This window comes from Rhopilema esculentum, chromosome 5 (genome assembly GCF_057945365.1).
Source record: "Rhopilema esculentum isolate cy_ngs chromosome 5, ASM5794536v1, whole genome shotgun sequence".
Classification (NCBI taxonomy): Eukaryota; Metazoa; Cnidaria; class Scyphozoa; order Rhizostomeae; family Rhizostomatidae; genus Rhopilema; species Rhopilema esculentum.
In genome coordinates this window covers 7,459,259-7,484,556 of record NC_142819.1, presented here as the reverse complement: position 1 = coordinate 7,484,556, position 25,298 = coordinate 7,459,259, and the positions used below count along the sequence as shown (strand labels likewise).

Genomic DNA, 25,298 nt, shown 5'->3' with positions numbered 1-25,298 from the left:
TCGAGGGTAAACAGCGGTGAGATGTTAGTCTGCCTTTGGTAGTATCAATTTTTCCTCCTTTTTTTGAAACTGGCATTGTTAATAAGTTCAGAGAAAGACTTACCGAGTAGGAAAGTGTGCTTTTGTTGACACTAGATGTTTCCCATCAAGCTCCACGCTGACGTCATCACCTCTGACATAAACAGTGACGTTGTTCCAAACCGCTCCTTTGAACTGCCCACCAGGACAGGCACCTATTTTGGCATTGACCCAGTTAATATTTGTATTTTGAACAAAGCCTGTGTTGTAGCAACCACCAAAAGAACCTGGCCTAAAATACATTTTACTTGGTGTTTAAATTGAACGAGATGCAAGCAAAATTCTTCATCGCCCCTTGTGAATTGGTATAAGGTATGGTAGACTTGACTCTATGTTCTACCTAGTTTATTCTTTTTCAAACAATCCATATCCAATAAACTTATATCATAAATGGTTCGTGTTTTGGTATATAGAACAGAACTGTTCTTTGTTGCAACTTCGAGGTTGATGCTTAATGTAATCGTCGGGCAACTGTATTTATAAATGATATGCTTTAAAAGAATCACAGCAGCATGTTTTTGACCCAGGATATCACTTTTGGAATCGAATCAGCTCACACAGCAAATATTAGTCCCCTATCTTTAACAATGGAAAATTTGATAAAATATGCTCAGTAAAAATCAGTTGAAATTACTCAGTTGTAGAATATCAGTAAACTTGATGTAATCATCAGATTTCAACACTTCTAGTGTAACCAGGGTACGTAACTGGGTAACTGGAACAGGAGGAATGTCTCTACACCCTCCGAAAATTCTCGCATAAACTGCTTATGTAAATGCAATATAGTTTTGTCTTCAAGAAATATAGCTATCAATTACCTGAAGTAGACAAAGTCGAAATTGTATTGGTCTTGTGCATTGAAGAGCAACCCCAGGTACCCTGTCTGCGGTGTCCCTGTGAATCCTCGCTGATTAAAAAGACTAGCAGAAATAGCGTAACTGTTACTTGATATAGACTCTTCTCGAATAGCTTTGCAAAACCCACTGTCAGGCCAAGTGCCGTCTTTAGCGTCCAGTCGATAATACTCGTCGCTTATTCTGTAGTAGGATCTACAGTTGTATATTCCAAATGGATACGGCTTAATCGCAGAGATGTTGAAGTTCTTAAACCGTACAACATTTTGCTGGCCAGCTGCAACAATCACGCCCCCTCGTCCGATTGGTGGAAAGTGTGGCTTGATTACACTAACTTGAATGTCATTTAGGAATAACTGAGCCTCGCCCTCGCGAACGTAGACCTGAACGAGAATAAAGAGGGTACCAAAAAACGAATAGAAACAACGAAACAACACTCGAAAACCAAAAAATATCACTGAACACATTTCATTAAAGCCTTAGGTTAAATAAAATTATCTTATAAGAAGCAAAATATACCCTCACAATTTTTAAGCTGGTATGCAAAGCCATTATCAATAAAAATTATTAAATTTTAGCTCCATGCGAGTGATCTATCGAGTTATAATCCTGACTTCAGAAAGATTAAAACTCAATTTCGATTGTGAAGAACTGGCTACAAAATAATGGTTCATATATTTGGGTATACAACTCAATCTAAACACACGTTGTTTCCTAAGTTGGCAATGTCAGGGAGAGGCCAAAGGAAGGTTAATAGGTTGCAATAGGAAAGGTTAAGAAGATGGGAAAGTAAATTAAAGTGTGTTCAATAAATTTTCTTTGGACAAAGCTGGTGAATTCGACAAGGAGCTTGGAACGGAAAGAATTTCTGGTAGGAAAGAGGTGCATTACATTTATGCCAGCGTCTACCAGCGTTAGCGTCATTCGTTATGCCAGTTTCAAATGTGTTTTTGAAAATAAATGCACCAATGCGAATGATCAATGGGATCTTTGATTACGTATTTCAAGCAATTAATTCACCAAAGATATTTGTCACCAAAGATATTTGCGCCATACCTGAAGTTTGAACCATGTTCGGCCCTTTGGAGGACCATTTGGGCACGGTCCATTGTTGGTGCCAATCCATTGAATTCTATTGTTTTGCACGTAGCCAGTTTGGAAGCAAGAGTTTCTTCGATGAAGCCTTGAAATTAACAGGCGATATCAAATAAGATTCGTATTTCATTGATATTATCAACTAAAAGAACAGTATTTTGTTTTTTACGAAAATATTTGAAACAGAAAATGCTAATAAGAGTTAGAGTGAGTGCTTGCATAATTGTATTTATGCAGTGTGATTGACAATGCACGTTTGACATTCATTGTATGATTGACACTGTATGATTGACATTGCTTGTTTGACATTGTATATTTGACATTATAACTGATGTTGTGTGTTTGGCATGTTATGATTGACGATGCATGTTTCACATTCATTGTATGATTGACACTGTATGATTGACATTGCTTGTTTGACATTGTATATTTGACATTATAACTGATGTTGTGTGTTTGGCATGTTATGATTGACGATGCATGTTTCACATTCATTGTATGATTGACACTGTATGATTGACATTGCTTGTTTGACATTGTATGTTTGACATTATAACTGATGTTGTGTGTTTGACATGTTATGATTGACGATGCACGTTTGACATTCATTGTATGATTGACACTGTATGATTGACATTGCTTGTTTGACATTGTATATTTGACATTATAACTGATGTTGTGTGTTTGGCATGTTATGATTGACGATGCATGTTTCACATTCATTGTATGATTGACACTGTATGATTGACATTGCTTGTTTGACATTGTATGTTTGACATTATAACTGATGTTGTGTGTTTGACATGTTATGATTGACGATGCACGTTTGACATTCATTGTATGATTGACACTATATGATTGACATTGCTTGTTTGACATTGTATGTTTGACATTATAACTGATGTTGTGTGTTTGGCATGTTATGATTGACGATGCATGTTTCACATTCATTGTATGACTGACACTGTATGATTGACATTGCTTGTTTGACATTGTATGTTTGACATTATAACTGATGTTGTGTGTTTGGCATGCTATGATTGACAATGCACGTTTGACATTTATTGTATCACTGACATTGTATGTTGCATGTTTAAGATTGTCTGTTTGACACTTCACTTTATGCTTGATACTTTTTATTTAACAATATTTATTTTGCATCACAGCCTTATCAAGAGTTGTCTCTGTCTTCTTGGTTACAGTAATTCTTGCTGGCTTTTCCATAATTTCTGATTTTTAATAAACCACCAAAGGATTTTACACAAAGCTGTAGAGAAAATAGATTGTTAACATGTATGTAAGCGAGACCTACCGGAGAAAAACAAAATCAAAATTCTGGTTGTTCTCAATGTTGTAGGCGATTCCAGGAAACCCATAGTCAACACTGTGATAGCCAATTACATTATACAGTTCTGCTGTTACTGCGTAATTCAACTGTGGTATCTTTTTTGTAGAAAAAACCCTACAAAATGCATGATCATCCCATGTGCCAAATGTTGCATCAGCGATAAAGTACCTTCCTTCATTTGAAGTTTTATTACCGCAGTTTGTGATGTCAAAGCTGTGAGTGTAGTCTTGATCTAGAAGAGAAGATTGGTCTTTACTGGTCTATTTTATAGCGTTTGACGCCGTATAAATAGAGGTATATACGCTTAGAGGTATATATTGCAAGTGAAAAGTTTCAAAATTAATGCGAACATTGCCAGAAGATGTAGAAGTCGGATGTGGAGCTATGAACTTTCCCGCTCTACACACTAAGCGTACTCAAAGAATGATAGCTGAATGCAGCATGTTGAGTAGAAATATGGCAAATTGGTAGAAACTAGTGTGTCCAATAGGTAAGATGGCCTAATCATCCTTTGAATAAAACACTGAATGAGTAGGTCGTGTACATAAATGAGGATTCAAGATATTGTCATGAAAGCAGTAAAAGCCGATGTCATTATCCGCCTTCAAAACAAGCCGACCAAGATGGCAAATAACTTGCCTATTCCCTAAGTGAAACCAATTCCTATGTTGTGTCAGACGCAAAACACAATGACTTGGAAGTCTGGCTTCTCTCTGTTGATCTTTTAACACATTGAAGAATATCATCAAAGTTTACCAGTTGTTTTTTAGCGAAAATATATTGAGCGAAAATAACATTATATTTCTTGCAACTGATGATCTGATTAACATATATACCTTTTCAGTAGTGGTGAAGATGACACAAGTTGGTTGATAAATGGTTTCAGAAATAAGCGATAAAAAGACATCAGACCTAACATCGCAGGCCCGAGGTCATTTTAATCAATAGAGAATCTAATAAAATGTCACGTAACTTGCGTAACACAAAAAGGATCTAATTTGCTAGGTGTTTGGTAAAACACTTGTGGGATTGAGTTCAGATAAAATGTCTCACTGAATAGAAAAACAATTTCTTTTACTTTCGTAATTTTTCAGACTGGTATGCGCGTGACACACTTCCGTTTTCAGTTATGCAGTTGAAACACGTAACAACTTCGGAAACTAATGACTTGCACAGCTTGAATCGATTTGCAGAATGAACGGGGCAGTAACGAGGGATGCCTACTAGGTATGGACACGCCCCAACAACGGTCACCATCAAATAATGGACATCTCTAAACACAGGATATTTTTTACTATCGGACACATCTAGAGAACAAACAAATTTAAGATAAAAACAAAAGTAATTCTGTCTATTACTGGTTATATCTAAGAATTGTCCAACCTTCACGCAAGCCGCTCGTCCTCGAATAAGCCTCCCTGGATATAAAAATTGTTTATAAGCCCCTACACTAAGATGACATCTTTTGCCTTATACTGAGCTCCAATTTGGCTTAATCGAAATTGAACAGAAGAATACGACATTTTAGTACATTTTTGATGACAAATTCAGCGGCAAATGGAAAAATCCGCCGAAACCGCTGTCCATATCTTGGACAAAGAAACTGTTTGTCCTTTGATTTATTCTTTGGTTAGATATTTTAGACGGAGTTTAAAATGAAACGAATTTGAAAATCGTAAAAACACTACAAAACGAACTTTTTATGGTAACATGGAAATATCTTCTAAATGCACTCCCCCGTAAAAGCCTTCATTTAAAACCTGCTCAATCAATAGCCCCGAGGGAGCTAATTCGAAGATTTGGGGTTAATTGAAAGCCTTTGAAAATTTGATGATGACATTATTTCTTAGCATATGTACAATGCCAGTCAAATGTACTTAGAGACTTTGGCCTTGCAAATTGACGTTAATGTACCAAGATTTTTGGTATGCATTGTTGATTGTGATAAGCAACAAGATCGAAATATGTACTCCTTTTTGAATTATTAGTTTTGTTATGACATGCTTGAAAACTGTAAAGCTAAGTCAAATTACGTTATCCTTTTCATGTAATTTAGGCAGAAACCCCGGCAGAGAGCGAGGGTGGAAGGAGGGGAGAAGGGGTTGGAAAAGAAGCTAGGGAGGAGAGGACGAAAAGATTGCGAGAGCAAGAACAGTTGATTGTATTCTAGAGGAAGGGAAATCTATTTGCTGTCATCGTTTTGTTAGAGCTTTATATCCTTATCTTGGAGAAGAGAAGTTGAAGTATTTCTTCGAGTAGAATCTATGCGAACAAACGCGCCTTTGGAAATTGGTTTAAATGAACAAGAACTCGTTTAACTAGGCTAACACTCCAAGTGTACCCCATACCGTTTTCTATTCCATTTAGGAACGAAATTTCATCACATTTATGCTTCTAAGTTTAATCATTCAATCCGTTATTCATAGATTTCTACTTCTTAATACCACGATCTATGTCTTAAAACCCAAATTTATACTAAAAAGAAAATAATACTTCGAAAAGCATCGTATATTCTCCAGTATAAGTGTTTGGAAGAGAAACCATTCACCACATTCTTGTGTTGAGAGAGGCAGTCTGTCCCCTCAATGATTGGCTAATATGAACAATAGGTCTTCCCGCCTTAACAGATAACGGATTACGATGCTTGCTTTGGCTGGCCTAGCTGCGGTAGTGGACGACATTTGAAACTGCGTGCAAAAAGCTATCGGGAATGGCAAGAAGAATTAATTACTGGAATTGAATGTTGATAATGGAAGCATTTCCTTTCGCTGTTGACAAATTTGTCGCAGAAGCCAACAGGGAGGAGCAATATTTTTCTAGTCACAGCTTCACTACAACGGGAACACAGGCATTTGATCCAAAAGCTCTGGAATCGAAGTTGTTTCTGATTTGTTTTCGATCAAGCTCAACGGTGTGTGAATTTCACTCCCGTGAAAATAAAGTTGAACACAATAGGGGACAGACTGCCTTTAAGCACAATCATGTATTCAAAGCTGGCAAAATTGGTTTAATTTTCACAAGAACACCACAAACCAAAAACAAATCATTCCAGACATGACTGGAAGATACCTTTAATTAAATTTATGATTCTCAGAAGATATCAACTCTTTCAGACATTTCGTTGATTTGCTGTCGCAAAAATCGTCCTTTGCCTACATTGTTTCCTAAAATCTCAGCTTGTTTGATTAAAATCTTAAAAATAAATGCTAAGTAATTTTACATTTTCGGAACCTTTATGAGTTATCATGAAAAACAGTTTCATTGTTGGTAGAAATCTTGGAATCTTATCAACCCAGAACGAATTTTTGAGTGCATGAATATGAAAATCTCAAAATACCTTAATAAAGTATTTCTTTGTTTATCTTCAAAACATTCCAACACTTAGGAACTGAGCAAGTGCACTCTTTCCCAATTCGAGACTGGAATTTGAATATCAAGCAACCTGATTTGAAATGGCTTTAGATCAGGGACCGCTCACCAGTCTAAGAGTGAAGAGGCTGAAATAGGTGTGCCAGATTATTTTTTAGGCCACGCCCTCTTGCTTATTTCTATTGAATTTTTATAAACAGTCTGGTTCAGAGAAGATATCAATAACTAAAAAAAGGGTAATAAATCACCAAGCTAGAGAATACATCACATCATTAAACAAGATAAAACACCTAGAAAGTGAACAAAAAAGATTCCCAGCCCAGAAGAACTTCTACTACATAGTAAACTATCCAAAGTTGCGTTAGGGTAAATCTTGCAAAAACTTATCTAGCCTACTATTGCAAAAAAGTGGGGGGGGGCTATAGCCCCTGCTAGCCCAATGGCTGTGTGGTGCCTGCTTGAGTTTTCTGAGTTGCTTACTCAGAAAACTCAAGTTGTTTACAAAGTTGTTTACGAGTTGCTTACTTTTAGCACGTTAAAGGGCAGGTACCAGCCCTCCCTAGTAAGTAGCATTGGAGCAGATCTTTTACTTTCTAAAAGTCTAATTTTAAAAATCTTTTTAATGTGCTAGGAAATGTAGCCAGTGGATTCTTTGACGTCAACTTATCCACCATGTCATAAACAAAACACAAAAAATAACAATATCATGAAATAAAATGTGACTATTAATTTTTGCAAAACGTTTGTGTTTAGGCAAAGAGTTTGCGAAAAAAAGAAGTTTATTTCTATCTTTAGTATTTTGTGTAGTTGCTTACAGCTTTCGACGAGTCCTAAAGTTGTTCAACAGTGTTTCTTCCCCTGCCTAAATTGCTTATTAAGTTGCTTATTAAGTTGCTTGTTAGAAATGTGCAGGCATATCATAGCATAGCCAGATGCCCCAAAATTTGCTTCAATTGGGTAAGTTCAGTTTCTTGTCAGGTACCTTTATGTCTGTCAAAACAAACTTTTAAAATTAGGTATCTAAATCTTTGCAAAATGTTGCCATTACAACATTGAAATGGTTCTTTTTTAAGTTTAACCGGATATGAAAGAAAATCCTGGCTGGGGCCAGCCTTTAAATTTTCAGATTTCAACGTTGCAGTGGACATATAAGGCAAAATTCAAAACATTTTGAAAGTTTTAATCTTTACAGAACTGGTGTGTTGATAATATTATTTCATTACAGATTTACTTTACAGCTTCAGGGCCGTCGAAGGCTTGGGGGGCTGGGGAATGAAGCCCCTCGAAAACTATCAGACTGTATTATATTTTCTCTATAACAGTGTACTTAATAGGATCAAGAAATGGGCAGCCCCCAAAAATGAATTTCGTTCCGGCGGCACTGAGCTTAAATGATCAACAATTACTCAAAACTCAAAATCATAGAAGACAGATAATTTATAATCAACAAGGCAAATCCTACATATCTAACCGCATTTATTGTTTCAAATCATTTCTTGCAAATTTCTTCAGTCCAGAATAATCTGATTCCACTGCAACTTAAAAATGTTATTCCATTCAACGTTGTACGTATAGGGTCTCTAGTGGATCATTTTATTGCACAAAGTTTTATTAAACGAGAGTACCAACCAAATGAAAGCTGACGAGTACGCCAATTGTGGATGACGCCATTTTGTTTGGCTTGGCTATGGCTATAACACTTAATGTCCTTGACAAAAATCTACGTAAATGTTTGCACGAATTTAGTTTCATCCTTTTAATCATAATTTCGAATTTAAATACAGTATGTTGCTGACAAATAAAACAAAGGACTGACGTTAGCTGAGGTTACTCGAGTCTATTAGTGAAAGAAATCTCATTGGCAGTCATTCAAAGTATAAAATGTCTCTGAAAAACAGGTTTGCGTTTAAATGGAAAGGCTTGAAAAGAAATTGTCAAATTTCATCTGTTTACATTTTTCGTGAAATTGTACAGCTCATCCAGCTGAGCATTTGGCCTTTCTGCAGTGTCAGAGAGAGAAAATAGGCTATTGCTGTACAGTAAATAGCTAATTTTTGTGTGACATATTAACATTCGAAAACCAATATCCTACTAACAACAAAAGCCAAACCAGTAAGAACTAAATAAAAGCATTAGGCTTGATAGCTAGCCTTGCCTTGCATCACGAATATACGAACAAGCGAAAAAGTTTCTCATCTCATCCATCATATGGATACTTCAACAGAAAATTAATCTAAACATTCGAGCAGACATGTAATTTAGGAAATTTCATATGAAGAAACAAACGGCTATATGGTGGAGCACAGGACACTGGATATGGCTTGAAAGCGTTAATCATAGTTGGCTTTTAGAGAAAATTTGCTCCTTTGTGTACAAAACAAGTAGGAGCGGACCGCTTTTTACGGTCATTAGAGGGCAGGCAATTTGAAGATATTTGCTGCAGGCAATTTGAAGATATTTGCTTTATGTTTTTATTTTAAAAGAAAGGGAGAAAAGAAAACTTCATTAATATCTCTAGACATACCAAAGACACATGGAATCATAAATATTAGATGATGTTTTTATTAATGTCGAATAACACGATTATTTCATAGCCAAGCGCCTAAGCTGATTGCCCATGTTATAGTTACTACGTAAATATCAACGATATTTTGAAAATAAACTATGGATGGAGAAATTATTCATTCATCATCCCTATGATAAGTGCAAGATATGGCCAAACAGAGCAACATTGTCGGGCAACATAGAAACATCGATCTTGCTGAAATGTTTTATGCTTTGCTACAATGTTGCGACTTTCATGAAATGGGCAATATGTTAGACAATAATCTTTTTAGGCGCAATTATTTTTCCAGGTTTGAGCAACACTGGCCTCGCGGGCTCAGTTTCATAAAGAGCTTCGATCCACATATTCACAAGTTTCCGCTGAAACAAATATATCTACTGACTGAACTAAGCATTAAGCGTAAATTAAGAATAAAAGCAAGTTTTCATTTATTTAACTATATAGACTTTATACACCCGTAATATCGCCAAGCGAATTGGCCCATAACGTCCCAAGCTTTTATTCTCAAAACTCATGAATAGAAATTTTACAGTATTGCCTGACTGCAGTCTACTTTTAAAATGCTGCTTTATTTATAACTTAGTACTGTAATGTGTCCATAGACGTATGCCAAGCCCCATTCTAAACGTTGTGCGTCCGCTAAGCCCATGCGGCCCTGCAGAAGGCTTTTAGCAGGCCCTGGTTCACTGGCGACATTGTACAAAGGCATAACGGTACACAGGCAGGGCTACCTAGATGTTGGCTCAAATCGTCCCGGCATTTTTTGCTTCGCTGTTATAGCAAAACTGGAAAAAATTGCCCCGAGATATAACTTCTATCCCTGACATCGATAACGGAAACCAAATGCGGCAGAACGGAAACCAAATGCGCATTCTCTTTTGGCGTTACATGCGATCCCCGCTTGGATAGCGATGTTACCCTGACGTCTGTTTAGACACCACCTAAAGTTTTAAACATCAAAGACAAAAAGTGTTTTAGTAACTGTATTTTCGCTTAACCGTGCTATCATTAAGAAACGAGCTTAATCTAGTTTTGCTTGTGTAAGCAAGGGTGTTACGACTAAGATGCTTTGCACTAGGCATCTCAATATATCCCTGAATGTTGAGAAGTTCATTAGGTTACATACGGCATGACAACAACGCTCATTTAATTCCTGCAAAATTAATAATGCATTTTATCAAACCTTAGAGACTCTGTGCATAGTGTAACAAAGGGTACGTAATGTGAAAACGGGCGTTGTCAAGGTCACCACCGCCAGAAGACGGGCGTGGCAAATGTGTTTTCGTTCCCGCTATACTTCGGTCTATCTATGAACGCTGGTTAAGTGCAAGGGAGGTTCTTCTTTAATTAAACAAGGTAAGAGATGCAGGATAGCAACGGTTAAATCCCATTAAATTGACTGAAAAGTTTTGAACGATGGGCGATAAAACTGACAACACGAAGGGATACAGGGAACAGATGAGAACAAAAAAACCGTGAGTATTATGGTTAGCCACACTGAAGACATTTAAATTAATCAGATTAAATTGTTACAAAATTCAGGACAGTGTTGGTTTGATTCTTTCCGTTGAAGCCCAAAGTTTCATATGCAAGTTTTAACGAAAGAGGACATAGATTTGGACTTGAAATGAAAGGGAGTGAAATTATCCGGGACCTTACGTTTCTAACCAAACCTCTTTCAATTACAATGACTTGTTGTTATGAAAATGGAGCACGTAAAGATATTGAGAATTCAGCGTTACGCCTGATCAGAAAATATATGGAAATGTCAAGACCTTATATGATGTTATTCTATTTAGGCTCATGCAAATATTTTATACAATGTTATGATATTAATGCTCTAAGTAAGCTCCTTTGGATGAAAATTTGATTACTATAGCAAACAATAGCCAAAACTTTGTCTGAAAATACGAGTGCGTAGTTTTTCATGCCTCATTAAAGTTACCATAAGAAGGCGCTTTTCTGGAGACTTGGGAATCAATTGATAAGCAGAAGTATTTTAAACCGATTTCATTTGCTTCTTGGCCATTTCCCTATTGACAAAATAAAAAAAACAGAACCGTTCTAGAGGTCTTGTAGGCATCTTGAATTTCTAGTGCGTGTTGCCTCTAGAGAAAACTTAAAAGAGGATGGTGTTCTTGACAAAATAAGCTCATTAAAAACAACTGAAATAATTTTTTTAAGCATGGCAGACTGAATGAATTAGAACTAGTTAAAATAGGACGGAACCTGTTTTCAACAAGGGAAATACTTTGAAGAATTCATCTTCAATGAAACAATAAGAATTATAGACTATTCATAGGCCTTAACGAGCCATTCATCCATGCATATTTTAGCAAAAGATTATTTATGTTCTTCAGAAGGATGGTATTTCGAATGAATGGGATTCAAAGTGCCTGAATTCCCAACGGCAAACCTTGAGGGCACCAAAGGATCAGTAGATGGTCATAACCAGCAAAGAACACATCTAGCGCAAAAAACAATGGTATTTTGGGCTGTAACCGAGTTTACTCTCTAATCTATAAAAATTTCTTCAAATAAGGTCATCGCTGTATTGTGTGTACTTCTTGAGCAAAGTAATAGTTTGCATAACAAAAATTGTATGATTAATAAATATGAAGACGGCAGTTTTTTTAAAACGACCGTCATGCTCACGTTTCAAACTAGAACCAAGCCTTACATCTCATTGCAGTTTACGTTTCAAATTAGAACAAATACCTTTATTTCACTGTACTTCATGTTTGAAATAAGAACCAAGACCTAGATCTCACTATACCACACGGTTCAAATTAGAACCAAGCCTTACATCTCATTGCAGTTCACGTTTCAAATCAGAACAAAGACCTACACCTCACTGTACTACCGGTTCAGATTAGAACCAAGTCTTACATCTCATTGTACTTCACGTTTCGAAGAGTTAAGAGTATGGCGCGCAATTGCGGCAAAAAATAATTTTTGAAATATCGAAGTACACGAGACACACCATTATTTGCAACACACACACCACACATCAATTTGTAATACTCATGCAGCGAAGTCCGCACGCACACACAAGTTTGACAACCAAGGTTCGCATACAAAAATGAAAGCATACACGCACAATAATTAATTTTACCTGATACACACATATATTCACTAATGTGCTTTAACAAATTCAAAACTTGGAAACACGAAAATTTATGTTTGCATACACAAATTTTGAAATTTGCATTCGCATTTTCAAAACTGCACGCACAAAAATTAATTATTTTTTGCCGCAATGGCGCGCCATACTCTTAACTCTTCGAAACGTGAAGTGTAAACATGCAATATCCCGCGGAAAAAACATCTATCATTATTGGCAGAAATACAATGAAACGTACATCTGCATATAAAAAATACGCAGGGTTGGAAAACCATGTATTCGTGTTTGCTGATATCTAGGAAGTTATGTAGAAGCTATATCTGTAGTTGACCTTCCTAGCAGTGGTGTAGTGACAAGGGGGGCTCTTGCAGAAAACTAAATAAACTAAGTAACAATGGGGGCTCTTGCAGAAAATGTTGTGAAAAACAATAGCAAAAGTAGAAATTTGCCAATTTTCGGCATTAACAAGGGGGCTCAGCCCCCCTGAGCCACCAAACACTACACCCCTGCTTCCTAGCGATGTGACCATACCTCAATTAATACGTCTGGAACCAACACACTCCATTCATAAAAATTTCTTTATCTGCTAGTTCATTGCTTCTCAATACAAAATAGCAGTAAATGAAAAATCCTTTTTGTTAAAAATACCCTATAATAAAGAACTAACAAGGGACTTCCTGTACGATTTTGGTTCTTGTTCGTAGGCTTTTACTGTACTAAAATGTCTAATACCCCTCTATTTGATACGGAAATGACAAGCATGATTGGCTTGCCATAAGTAGATCATTTCTTTATTGTTGTAAAGCTCCTGTTTAGGGAGCTTGAAATGCCATTGAAGATATAGGTCTTGAACCATTTGAAGCTGCAAAGGTCGATAAATATATGACTATAAATGAAAAAGACAGAAATGTTCGAACAAAAGGATGTCTGAGCTTTGAATCGGCCAAAATAGGGAAGGAATGAGAACTCATGTGTCATTTGTCACTTTCTGTCAATGTCTAAACATAATTTGTCTGCTGATAGTTGTATTCATAACAAGATTGAACACTTTTGGAGTTAGATTTCAAGTCTAGAAGTCTTATCGTTGTCATGATCTAATTTGATTGAAAATTGATAAGACAATGCAACTTTAGTTAACGTAGCTTAGCTGCAAGTCTTGACCAAGAATAGTTTGACACTCTTTGTAAATAGGAGTTACCAGTGAGTCCGTCGCTATGGAGATTTCCGGCAGAGAGCTCGATGGTTCATGAAAACTCTCTATTATTTGGGGAGACGGATCAGAATTTGCTCAAAGTTCCGTTCAATTTCAAAATTTTGCATTAAATTCACGCGCGCAGTTTAAAGCGAAGACGTCATTTTCACATCTCAAATGTATACACTCTTTTTCTATAAGAACAACCCTTATATAAAAAAGCTGAGATTTGCCCAAGAAATAAGAACAGCAAGATTCAAGACAGGCCGAAATTCAACAAAACTCAAGAAAAAAAACCAGCAAAAAATTAAAAATGAAAGAATAAAAACAGAAAAAAGAAAGCGATAAGCAAGAGAGCAATAATTACTTCATCAAGCTCAGGTCATGTGCAGATACTTCTATGAACAGGAAATTCTATTTAAAAAATTAGAAACAAAATACGAAACAGGTGAGACTGAAACTTTTACGAAAAATATGAAACGCCAGGCTGAAACGTGAGCCAATTGTTCTTACAATGAAGTGTGTGCTGTTCTTACAAAAAAAAGTGTACTGTATGAGGAACATCCGTGTCTCTTACGGGGGAAAAGGATGTCTGGAGAAAAAAATGAGAAGGGAACTCTAGTTTATATGATGCAGCTTTGATATATAATAGTTTTGATTGCCTTGAGATGCCTTGCGCTTTGAGATGTAAGCCAATGGGCTTTCACCCTAATGCGCATGTGCACATTACAAATTGTTCCAATTGGTTCGAGCAAATGGATAGAACAGCAGCCCTAGGCAATTTGAATCTTGACTCGTCTCACCAACCAAATTTGCATCGATAATGCCAATTGGAATGCCCTTGAATGTGTTTTTATGCCGAACTCCAATCATGTTCACTGCAGACACAATTTGTATATAACCCAGGGTCTGTTTATATCCTATCATAAATCAAATGACATAGGACCCTTTTCTACTGGGATAACAATTCAAATTAAGAAAAACAGTTGTCCTTTATAGTAGATTTCTGACATATAAAAAATATTTAGTCATCGTATCAGAAACAATATGTTTTTCAATAAATGGCGGCGCCACCCTGTAGGCTCTTTGGGGGAGGACGTTTTCATAAAGGATTTGGCCGTGGCTAGCGACTGATGGTGAAGAGCTTCAACCAAAACGATTTTTGCGGCGAAATCATCTACAAGTTCTAGCGCTTTGTATTGTCTTAAGCCCTGGCCACACTGTATAAACTAACCCGGAATCGCTCCAGATTTCCGCTAACCCAGATTAAATTTTGCAGTGTGGACACAACTAACCTGGGTTCGCCCTGGGTTAGTTTATCCCATCTCCAGAGGTGGGTTCGACCCAGGTTAGTGTTATGAATTTCTAGTGTGGACACAAAACTGGGGCTAACCTGGGTTGATTTTGTAACGCATGCCACCAATCATATGCCACCAATCATATGCCTCAAAACGAGTCCCATCAGTTTTTACTTCGGGTTTTACAGTAGTATTTTCTTTCCACTCTAAAGTGATACTTTAAGATATGTTTCAAATTTCTTCCTCCCCTGTGATCCGAATCTCTTATACTGTCGAATCCGTTTGCGAGATGCAGCCAATATTCTGTTTAATCTTGACTGGCGTGCCATTTGATATTTCTTTTTGACCAAATTGCATTGCCAGGAAAACATTTAGGCAAAATGCAATAGACTGCGACTTCGGCAACTTCCATCTTGATCGTGTTTGTGGAATATTTGTTTTGTTGTCGTTGTTTTGTTGTTGTTGTTGTAATTGTGTTGTTTGTTGCGTGCGTAGCATTAACTAACCTGGGTTAGTGGTTAGCCCTGACTTTTGGTCCACATTACAAAACATGAAAATCAGGCGTGGACAAAACAGGGTTCGCCCTAAGTTAAATTCAACCCGGGGCGAACCTGGGTTAGTTTGGGTAGTGTGGACAGGGCTTAAAAATTACAAACACAACAATAAAAAAACTTGTAAAAAGTATGATGGTAGGTCCTTATCTGAACTAAAAAATGCCGTAGATAGGTGTTTTGGGTTTCCAAAATGAAGCCGTAAATTGTATTGATACATACAAACTAGCAACGTTTTGTTTTTGTGGTCTGTAGTCCTTTCCTCTTGAAATTTTGTTACTTGCCCGATCAAATAATCTTTAAGTCTATTTGAAAACTTATTGAATTAGATTATCACGGAAAAGATAAAGCCCGAGATAAAGGTGAAATCCTGCCAGCAGTTTTCCAGGACAGAGCATGAGTAATGCGTGCTGTGAGAATCGTGAATCATAAAGCTATCTTGCTGTAAGGGCATTCCGCACAGAGGGTACTCATATATATTTAGGATAGGGGTGCTCAGGCTAGGGTACAAACCGTCAACCTCAACAAATAATTATGTCATAAAAATTGAGCCGAATACATCATTTTTCTCCACACTCTCAGCCCCCATCCCCACCCCCTCCCTTCACAAGATAATTTGTAATTTTTCTCCATTTCTCCAAAATTTTCACATATTGAACACAAAAAACAAGTCAAAATCTCTTGAACTAAAAAAAGTAATTTTCCAATTGACCGACCCATAAATGAAACTTTTGCACAAGTTCTAGAACAAAAAGTAACGCAAGCATCCCTGTGGTCAGCGCTCTCACAAATGAATTGAAATCTAGCACAAACAAATGCAAATGGCTCAAAAACCTAAACATGTACCGTCTATTAATAGTTGAATGACAAAAAAGTCATACATGATTAAAGAATGACAGCTCCTCCAATGAATGATATAATGAACAAAAATTAGAGCAACGTCAAATGAGGCACAAAATTAAAATGTTTGACAGTGTCTTGAATGTTCTTTGGTCGGAAAGATGAAAATATCAGTTGGTTTTTTAATTTTCTTAATTTTTTTGGCAACAGAGTCTTGTGTTAACAGATACTCAGTTACAGAGTGACTCAAGATACGCTTTTAACAAAAATAGAGCACATGACATCACAGACGACTCTCGTGCGTCCCGATGTGTGCAACAGCGGCTTTGTGGGCTAATTCCGTCTTATTTACTGGCGCGTCAATGGTCTTTTGTTTGCAAACGAGTTGCGTATAAGTGATCTATTTCAGACAAATGCCTGCTTTCATGAAAAACGTCATCAAACACAGGAACCTCGATATCCTGTTTACGAAATGATGGCTAGGACCCTAAAGAAGGTCACAATATATTGGTTATTTACGTAGGAATCACTTTTGTAAACTATGATGGAAATATCAGTCAAAATACGATAGATTTAACTACTTGCAAAATAAAATATTTTCTAATTCAATCAAACAAAGGGTTCTCCTCTTTATAATGATGCCTGTAGAACCAGGCCCGTCGGAACCGGGGGGCTGAGGGGGGCTGGAGCCCCCCAATAATTGTCAAACTGTAGTATATTTCCTTTTTAACAGTGTACTGAGTGAGAAGGAATACAAGGGGCAGCGCCCCCCCCCCCCAAATATAATTCTCGTTCCGACGGCACTGAGAACTATCAATAATTCGAACAGATTCGAAATTGGTTGCTATATATAGCCAACACAGGGCCGTCAAATTTACTTGGACTACATATTTAGATGATTAAGAAATTTTTCCTGAAATTCTTTAGTTGCTGTCACAAACCTCTGCAATACATTTTGTCAATCTAACTCTTTTATGCAATAATAACGGGCTTTCCTAATAGTTTTTTCAAATCTTTATATCGGGATTGACGGAAGGATGTATTACACAATAATAAGGGAAGGATTTAGTTACTACCCGATGCGGCACCATGGTTGCCGCCAAAGGAGTAAGAAAATTTTCGAATTTTAATGCTTCTAGTTCTCTGGAAAATGCACTCGTTTATACACATTTCAGTGAAGCAATCCTCCTAGTCCTATTGAAAATTATTCTCTTGCAAAAGAATTGAACAGGAGATAAAAAAAATGGTACAAATTTGCCGTGGTCTTAAAAAATGTCATGTTGTCAGTTACTTCTAAAGTTAGGTAACAAGCAGAACTGGTTGTCGATTTAGATCCCTCTTTCCATCTTATCATGCCTTTCGAATGTTAAAAAAATCTGGAGCTCATAGTGAATTTCAGTTGATGCTTTTACCGAGAAACTTTAGGTAAAATGGACACAAGGCACAATTTTACCTAAAGAGGGCCTGGATTTTTAGATTTAGTGCCAATAAGAAATCTTCAAATCTTCAAATCTTCAAATCATTGGTTTGTTTACCCTCATTCATATCAAGGAATATCATATTTAACCAACGTAGCAACTACCATTGCTTGATCCTTTGTAGATTTTATGACATGAAGGTCTTTGAAATACCTAAAGCGTTTCTTCAACCGAGCGGATTTATCTGAAATTTCCTATTGAGATACTATAAGGGGAGGTGTGAAAGGGATATGGTATTCAGGTAGTGGCATCAAAGATTATGGGAGAAACACCTAGAGCCTCCCCCCTACTCCAAGATGTGCCCCGGCGTCCCTGACCAACTCTGACCAACTCTGACCAACTATGCTCTGACCTTACTGAATGAATAATGATGAAAAATTTTAATTTATTTCAAACAAATCCTCTATTATGTTAAAACAATGAAGTGGTTTGCCAATGTTAATTTCACATTAAACTCCTTTGGCATGTTATTGAAATCTCAAATTAATCTGATTTCCTCGATCCAGAAAACTGCAGAGCCATGTTAAGGAACGCCTGGAGCTCTACAAACCACTCATCTCTAGCTGTAGTGTAGGAAAAAATCAAAAACAAAAACATTTTAAGAATAAAAGACTTTCAAATTGCCACAAAGATTGAAGAGCTCCGTACTATTCATTACCTAAAGGACAGTCCAAATTAATGAATTGCAGTTAATAATGAAAATAATAATAATAATAACAATGATAATAATCGATTTATTTACAGTAGGCGCTAGGCGGGTATAATATAGCTATCTATGTACAGTTTATGTAGAAGCTGGTTTAGGCCTACTTTACAAAAATTTAAAATAAAAAGCCATTAAGAATGAAAAATTAATAATTACATTTATAAAACCTTACTTAATCAATGAAAGAAATGAAATTGAAGATTTAAAAAGTTAATTGGTTAGAAATCATGTTGCTCTTATCTTTATGATGACTCAGAACTAATCTGAACTAAGGCAATGGACTCTTCTTTTGAGGGGAATTTAACACTATATCAAAGAAACGCCTAGACCTAGACCTCCGAAGCGGAAGACCTAGACCCCTAAAGGATAACCTGTTGCTTTTTGTGTAACTCTGTTAAAATCAAGAATTATGTAACAGAAACAAAAAGTCAGACCATACGAAAGACTATCAGCAAATTCAGACTATCTGACCATAAATTAGAGATAGAAACTCAGAGATACCATAGGTCAAAAAAGAGCCCAGATCAACGGATCTGTTTATAATGTGGGGAGGTGGAAGATGAAATATACTGCCTCATGAGATGCAAACTAAATATAGCCGAAAGAGAAAAACTTTTCTCTAAAATATCATCGCATAAAAAAAACTTCAATCAGTTAAACGAAAAATCAGAATTTATCACACATTACAGTTATTAACCTGGGTTTACAAGATAAGACCCTTAGTGCAATCGTAAGGGCAAAAGGAAAAACTCAAAAAATCCAAAATTAAAAGGATGTAATTCATGGTTTGGAGAAATCATCCTAGGAAGAAAATACAGAAAAATCCTCCAGTCAACGATATCGGCTTTTTAGGTCGAGCCATTCACCTTGGTACAAGTAAACACCAATTTATCGGATATTGGCCCTGGTGCACTAGCAACTTTGACATGGTTTTATAGAGACAAACGTGCTCGTTCCATCCAAAGAAATTATAACATGATTATATCATCTCGCGGGCAACATAAATTCTCTTCCCGGCCGGGCTGGATTCCGGACCGCGGGTTGTAGGTTGCCCATCCCTGCTCTGACTACAACACTGGAATTTCTCTCCTTTGTCAAAACACGGTGCATCAGTGCTCTTTAATTGGGCGCAAGGCCGTCACTACGGCGGAACTTGGAGAGGGGGGGTGTGATACAGTTTTTTGTCATTTAGGGATGCTTCGTCTCGTCGGCAAAATTTTCAAGCTTGTCGGCAAATAAAGGATTCGTTCACCAAATTTGTCGGCAAATGGCACCTAAATACCCCCCCTCCCCTCTCTCTCTCTCTCTCTCTCTCTCTCTCTCTCTCTCTCTCTCTCTCTCTCTCTCTCTCTTGAGCACAATAGTCCTGGTTGGTTAGGCCCTTCAGGCATAGCAATTTTAAATTTTTTACGTAAGGTTCAAAGTGTCCTTCAAATGTCGTTAAAAATTTGAAAGGTTTTCAGCAATGTTTACAAACCTAGTAAGGATCTTTATAAATATTTTCAAAATGTGAAAACAATTATACTTACATATTCTATCAAGCATGAAATGATAAATTGTTTTTTCCGTTAAACTACTATTCCCTGAGCTAAAACTACAGGGCTGCGGGAACTCTTGACAAATTAACCCACGCTCGTAGATTGGGGATATTACACCCCGCACGTCCCTGTAGATTGGGGATATTAAATTCTATGAATTAGTTGGACATATAAGAATAATAGTAACGTGTAAGTCGAAACTCCACTTTTTACTTACGTTAGATTATAACAAAAAATAACGCCAATCCCGAGCATTTTCTCTTAACTGTCAGTTGAAAATTTCGTACCCTTCATCCCCCTCCCCAATAAAATATCAGTTAGTTTCAATTTACGTCCCTGCGTCAACTTGATAAAGCTATCGTGAGTTTACATTAATACTTCAAATTTTAACTCTCCAACAAATTTCTAAACTTCCAAGAAACAGTGGCGGATTTCCTATGGAGCCTGAGGGGTCCAAAATCTAACTTGCCTTTCATTCTCAGGCAAACATATTTTGGTATTTTCAATCAAAGGCCACATACTTGATGGGGACTCATTGCAATCACGTCCTGCGGGGCACACTAATTTTTTGTAAGAAACAGGTTGTAAGAAACGGTGGGCTCAATTTTTCGAAGTCAAGGCTCAATTTTTCGAAGTCAAGGCTCATTTTTTCGAAGTCAAAGTTCAACCCTACCCAAGTTGAAAAAAGCTAAGCAACTTTTATGATTTGCAGCTTTAATTTTCCGAGTAGAAACTCGAAACAGTCTTGACATTTAACATCGCTTGATATTGCAACACTACACCTATGCAGTTTGCATTCATTCCCAGTAAATTGAACACTCAAGAAGTTACCATTAAAAAAAATTGGCTTTGACTTCAACTTGACATTGTTGAAGTTCAATGAGCTCAACAGTTTACAGATCTTAACAGAGTTAGCCATTCTATGAAAACAAAATTCCTTTGTTAGTTTATCTCTGAATGTGAGTGAACTATTTACTTTGCCTTGGAAGCACGTTTAAAATATCCATCGCCTAAGAAAAGAAACATGAAAAAAACTTTTGATAGCAAAATGACCAGAAAATTTAAGAAACTGCCTACCAGCACCGGACCTTAGTTTCTTGTAAAAAAATACGGGTAATTTACTGGCCAATATCTGGCGTGACGTCTACATGGATTCCACCCTGGATTATATGGTTTTGTCGTGACCATTGAAATTGCATTCAGTCGTTGCAGATTTTATCACTTCATGGTCAGATGTTAGTTGAAAGTTAATTATTAAATACAGAGAGTTATTTTCTTACGATTGTGAGTAAGTGGAGATACGAAGAGTCTTTTTTCCTTTTCACTTTAAATTTATCAAATCATTTGAAAGTGGGGCAGTTCTTTAGTGCCTAGAAGCAGACAAAAGTAGAGTGCTGTATGTAGTTTAAGTTTTTTTTCTGAAATTCAAGGATTGCGGTAGAAACAACATTCCATAATGGGATAGTTCGTGGGATAGTTCGTAGAATTGGGAATTCTGCTGTAAAGAAGCGTGAAAATTATATTGTTATTCTAAAAGTTGCGGACGAATGAACTTCATTGTGACGATGTCTGCATGCCGCAAAAAAACCTATTCAGCAACGGTCTTCTTGCAATGGTTGCGATTACCCCCACCCCCTCCCACCTTTTACACCACTGCCGAAAACATTTTCGTGTGAATTATTCATTCCGTTTCGGATATTTATACATTATTTTTATCCATAAATTCAAATTTTATCGTTGGTTTTTGTGACAAGCTGAATTGAGCATGTCTACGTAGAAATGCCCCCCCCCCCTCCCCCCTCCAACAAATCATAAAGTGTTTATCAATCAGACTTCTCCTTCAGCATGATATTCAAAATTCGCTAAGTGTTATCGGCACGAAAACCCATGTTCTGTCTTTTGACGAAATATCTTTTCGAGTACCATCTCGGACAATCAGATTATTACAGCGATTAATAAAATCACTAAAAAGGCATCGTTGAAATTTTAACATGAAAATCGAACTTTCTAACCTAATAAGAGCTAACTTAATAAAGTGCAAAGACTTTCACTGAGTGAGTTAAAGGATAGAAAAACTGGATGAAACCTCACAGAGAAAAACACTTGGCGTTAAGCAGATCGAAATGCCACAATGAAGGAGCTTAAAAAAGTTCCACTTATTGAACTCATTAGAATATTCGATGGTGATAGCGGAATCGTCGACAAGATAAACGGTATGGTTAGTTGTCAAATTGACAGCTCAAGGCTATTTGGCCTGAGCAACAATAACAAGGCATTACTCGAACAGGGCCGCTCGATATTAAAGTGTTCAGAGGAGAATTTATGTATTTCCCGTTCGGCTTATTATTTTGTCTCTCAAATCACCTGTGCTATATTAAATGTAGACTTATGCCTTTCCGTATTTGTTTAAAAAGGATTGATCCTAGTTCAGGATTCTGGTTGAATGCTCAATTCAAAGATAAACATGCAATCGCCCCATGTCTTACCGTAGGCTTATACTGATAAAATCCTGAACACGGTTAACCGAGACAATTTTCATTCTAATCATACCTTGCAGATGGCATTCTTTTCTTGTTTCATTCAAGACCTCCTGCATTCTTTGGACACTCTCTACGCTCGCTTTTAGTTCATCAACTTGTGACTGCAAGCTTTCCAGCAAACTAATAACTTTGTCAATCTTCGATGGTTTCGCATTCTTCCCCGTTTCTGTCTGGCTCTGCTTCTGGCCTTTAATCGGCTGTAAAAGTTCCTCAAAAGTTAACGCATCCTCCGGGATTCCTTTACGTCCATTTCCAACTCCTTCTAAGAGGGTCAGTGCATTTAATTCTCGAGAAACTAAAAGCAACACTAGAAATTTATATACAGCGGGCCCGTGCACGGCCATTCTCAGTATATGTGAGATAACTGCGAGCTCGCAGGAGCGTTAAAATGACTTCCCCAAATCCTCTGCTCACCAGATAGCTAGAGAGCTGCGGTTTTATTTATATTCCGCCGTAAGCGATTGTTAATTGATACACGAGACTAATTCGAGTGTTGTTGTTTCGTCGACAATTCTCAACAATTCATACCGATTTCCTGTCAGTCATCTTCATAAAAATGCCGATCCCCCAATGTTTTGTGTAGCAAACTCAAGTATATGGAGATTCGTCTGATACTGCAATTATCAAGTTTTGACAGAAAACTTGAAGTCTTTTGGTTTTATCAACGCAGACGGGATTTCCACTGAGAAGAGACAAGGAATTTTGGTCGAAAAATTTATTTTGAAAAGACGATTCGTACCAAAGGTGCATTTGTGGAAAATGCCTGCACCCTTTTCAAAATTAACTATCTGCTTCTACTAAGCTGCGCATATGCTTAAATGATAATTACAAGGACAAACAAAGTTTATTTAGGGAATTACCATTTGTTAAGTAGATTCGATTTATAAGGGTGATTAAATAGCCTGGTCTGTGCAATCATTCATATGCAAGCACAAACGTATACCGTATACACATACGTATAAACGTATACACATACGTATGCGCCCGTTCATTTGTAAATAAATTCAGGACTCGTATGGATCCTTCTTGGTTGTGGCTTATTGATGGGGATGATTATTTCAAAGCTCCAAAGGAGTTTAATAAAAAGGAACCAGTTTTTGCTTTCGATTCAGTACACTGTTCAAAAGGAAATATGCGACAGTTTGACAATTATTAAGGGGCTCAAACCCCCCTTCCCCCCAGTACTGCGTTTCAGGTGGTAAAAAAGGCTTAACCAAAAGATCCCCCCTTTGGGACGTTGCTTAAAAGGGTTGCTTCAAAGAAGGTGGACTCTTATTTGAGGCGGGCTCTGAAGTAAGAAAACCATAGGTGGACAAGGACGATATTACCCTCGGTGCCAGAGCCTCAGATAGTCAAAGGATGAAGAACGGGGGAAAGGGATTGCAAACCCATTCTTCATCCTTTGATTCTCTGAGACTTTGGCACCGAGGGTAGGACGATAAATGCAAAGTGCAGGTGTACCGTAAGCCCTGGAATCAGCCCCCACCTTAGAATAAGTCCCTCCCCTCGAGTAAGCTCCCAATCTACAATGCTTTTGCGAAGTTAGCCCCTAGCTATCTCCGAATTATCCCCATGGGCTAATTCTGTGCTAAGATATTGCCTCAACAACAATAGGTAGTATATCCCAATACATCTGCATCTTTAAAAATACTGACCAGCCTAGAAAGGACAACAAAATATGCCCTTGTAATATTTTTGGCTGCCAGTAGATAAGTCTCTTCCTTCGAATAAGGCACCGCTCGAATAAGCCACCATCTAAAACTATTTTGTGCCATATTTGCCAAGAGGCATGTTCAAGGACTAACGGTAAGTCAGCTCGATTCCTTTTTTCGCGCCATATATTGACTTATCATAATCTTGCTCCGGCAAACACAAGGCAATTCTGAAAAAAGACTTCCTCTGTCGGGTAAATTCCCCAGCAATTGAAAAATAATTTTAAAGAATAATTGCACATTAAAACAATTTTGTTAATCGAGCTAAAAAATTCACAGGATTTTTATTAGAGAAGACTGTATAATAATATTCACACTCAAAATAGGAAAAATTTAAGAAATGATCAAGAAGAGCCTTTTCAAGAAAGAAGACTAGAATGGCTTTTACCAAGTTTTAGGTATACCTATCAAGCTTGTATTTAGTTCAAATCAAAGATCGCGGAGCATTTACAGATAGGGGGCTAAGCATGCTAAAAGCCAAGGGCGATTTTTGTATGCTTTCAAGTATATTTTTGCTTATGGGGGAAGGGTTAGTGCCCATGTAGCCCCCCGCTTTCGAGGTCCTTGATTCAGCTAGTTTGTTTCGTTTCCTAAAGGGAATATTCGATTACAAAAGACAGTTGTAGGGATTTGAACATTTTGTAACGGATGACTTAAGAGTAATTTTAGAAACGTGCTTACAGAATGACAAATTGAAAAAGGTTCATTGAGAAAGGTATGTAAAATAGCTTGTACAACGTTTTTGATGCTCTTCATCAGGTTCAAGCCGATGTTCAGGTTCAGTAGCAGGGCCTATTTAAGTGTGCAGTATTACACACTTTGTGCAGTATTAATTTAAAAATGTGCAGTATTGATTTCGAAAATGTGCAGTATTGAATTTTGGGATTTGTGAAAATGTCTAATTGCCGCTATCACAGATTCTCGCTTTGTTCACAAAATGTGAATTTTCCACGTCAGTTCGATATAGAGGTCATGTAATGCAAATCTCGTATGACCAGCGGAAAGACTC

The 25,298-nt window shown here is 37.1% G+C and overlaps 1 protein-coding gene across 1 annotated transcript in view; it reads right to left on the bottom strand.

Annotated features, from left to right (window-relative positions):
- Window positions 1-23,198, bottom strand: part of LOC135689577 (uncharacterized) — a 28,242-nt gene extending 5,044 nt beyond the window's left edge. The window contains exons 1-5 of the mRNA XM_065206843.2: window positions 22,588-23,198; window positions 3,340-3,607; window positions 1,989-2,115; window positions 897-1,315; window positions 104-310 (exon numbers count right to left, since the gene is read on the bottom strand). Coding sequence (XP_065062915.1) covers window positions 104-310; window positions 897-1,315; window positions 1,989-2,115; window positions 3,340-3,607; window positions 22,588-22,921 — 1,355 coding nt within the window. The 5' untranslated portion in view covers window positions 22,922-23,198. The remainder of the gene's footprint in view (window positions 1-103; window positions 311-896; window positions 1,316-1,988; window positions 2,116-3,339; window positions 3,608-22,587) is intronic.
- Between the last annotated feature and the right edge of the window lie 2,100 nt (window positions 23,199-25,298).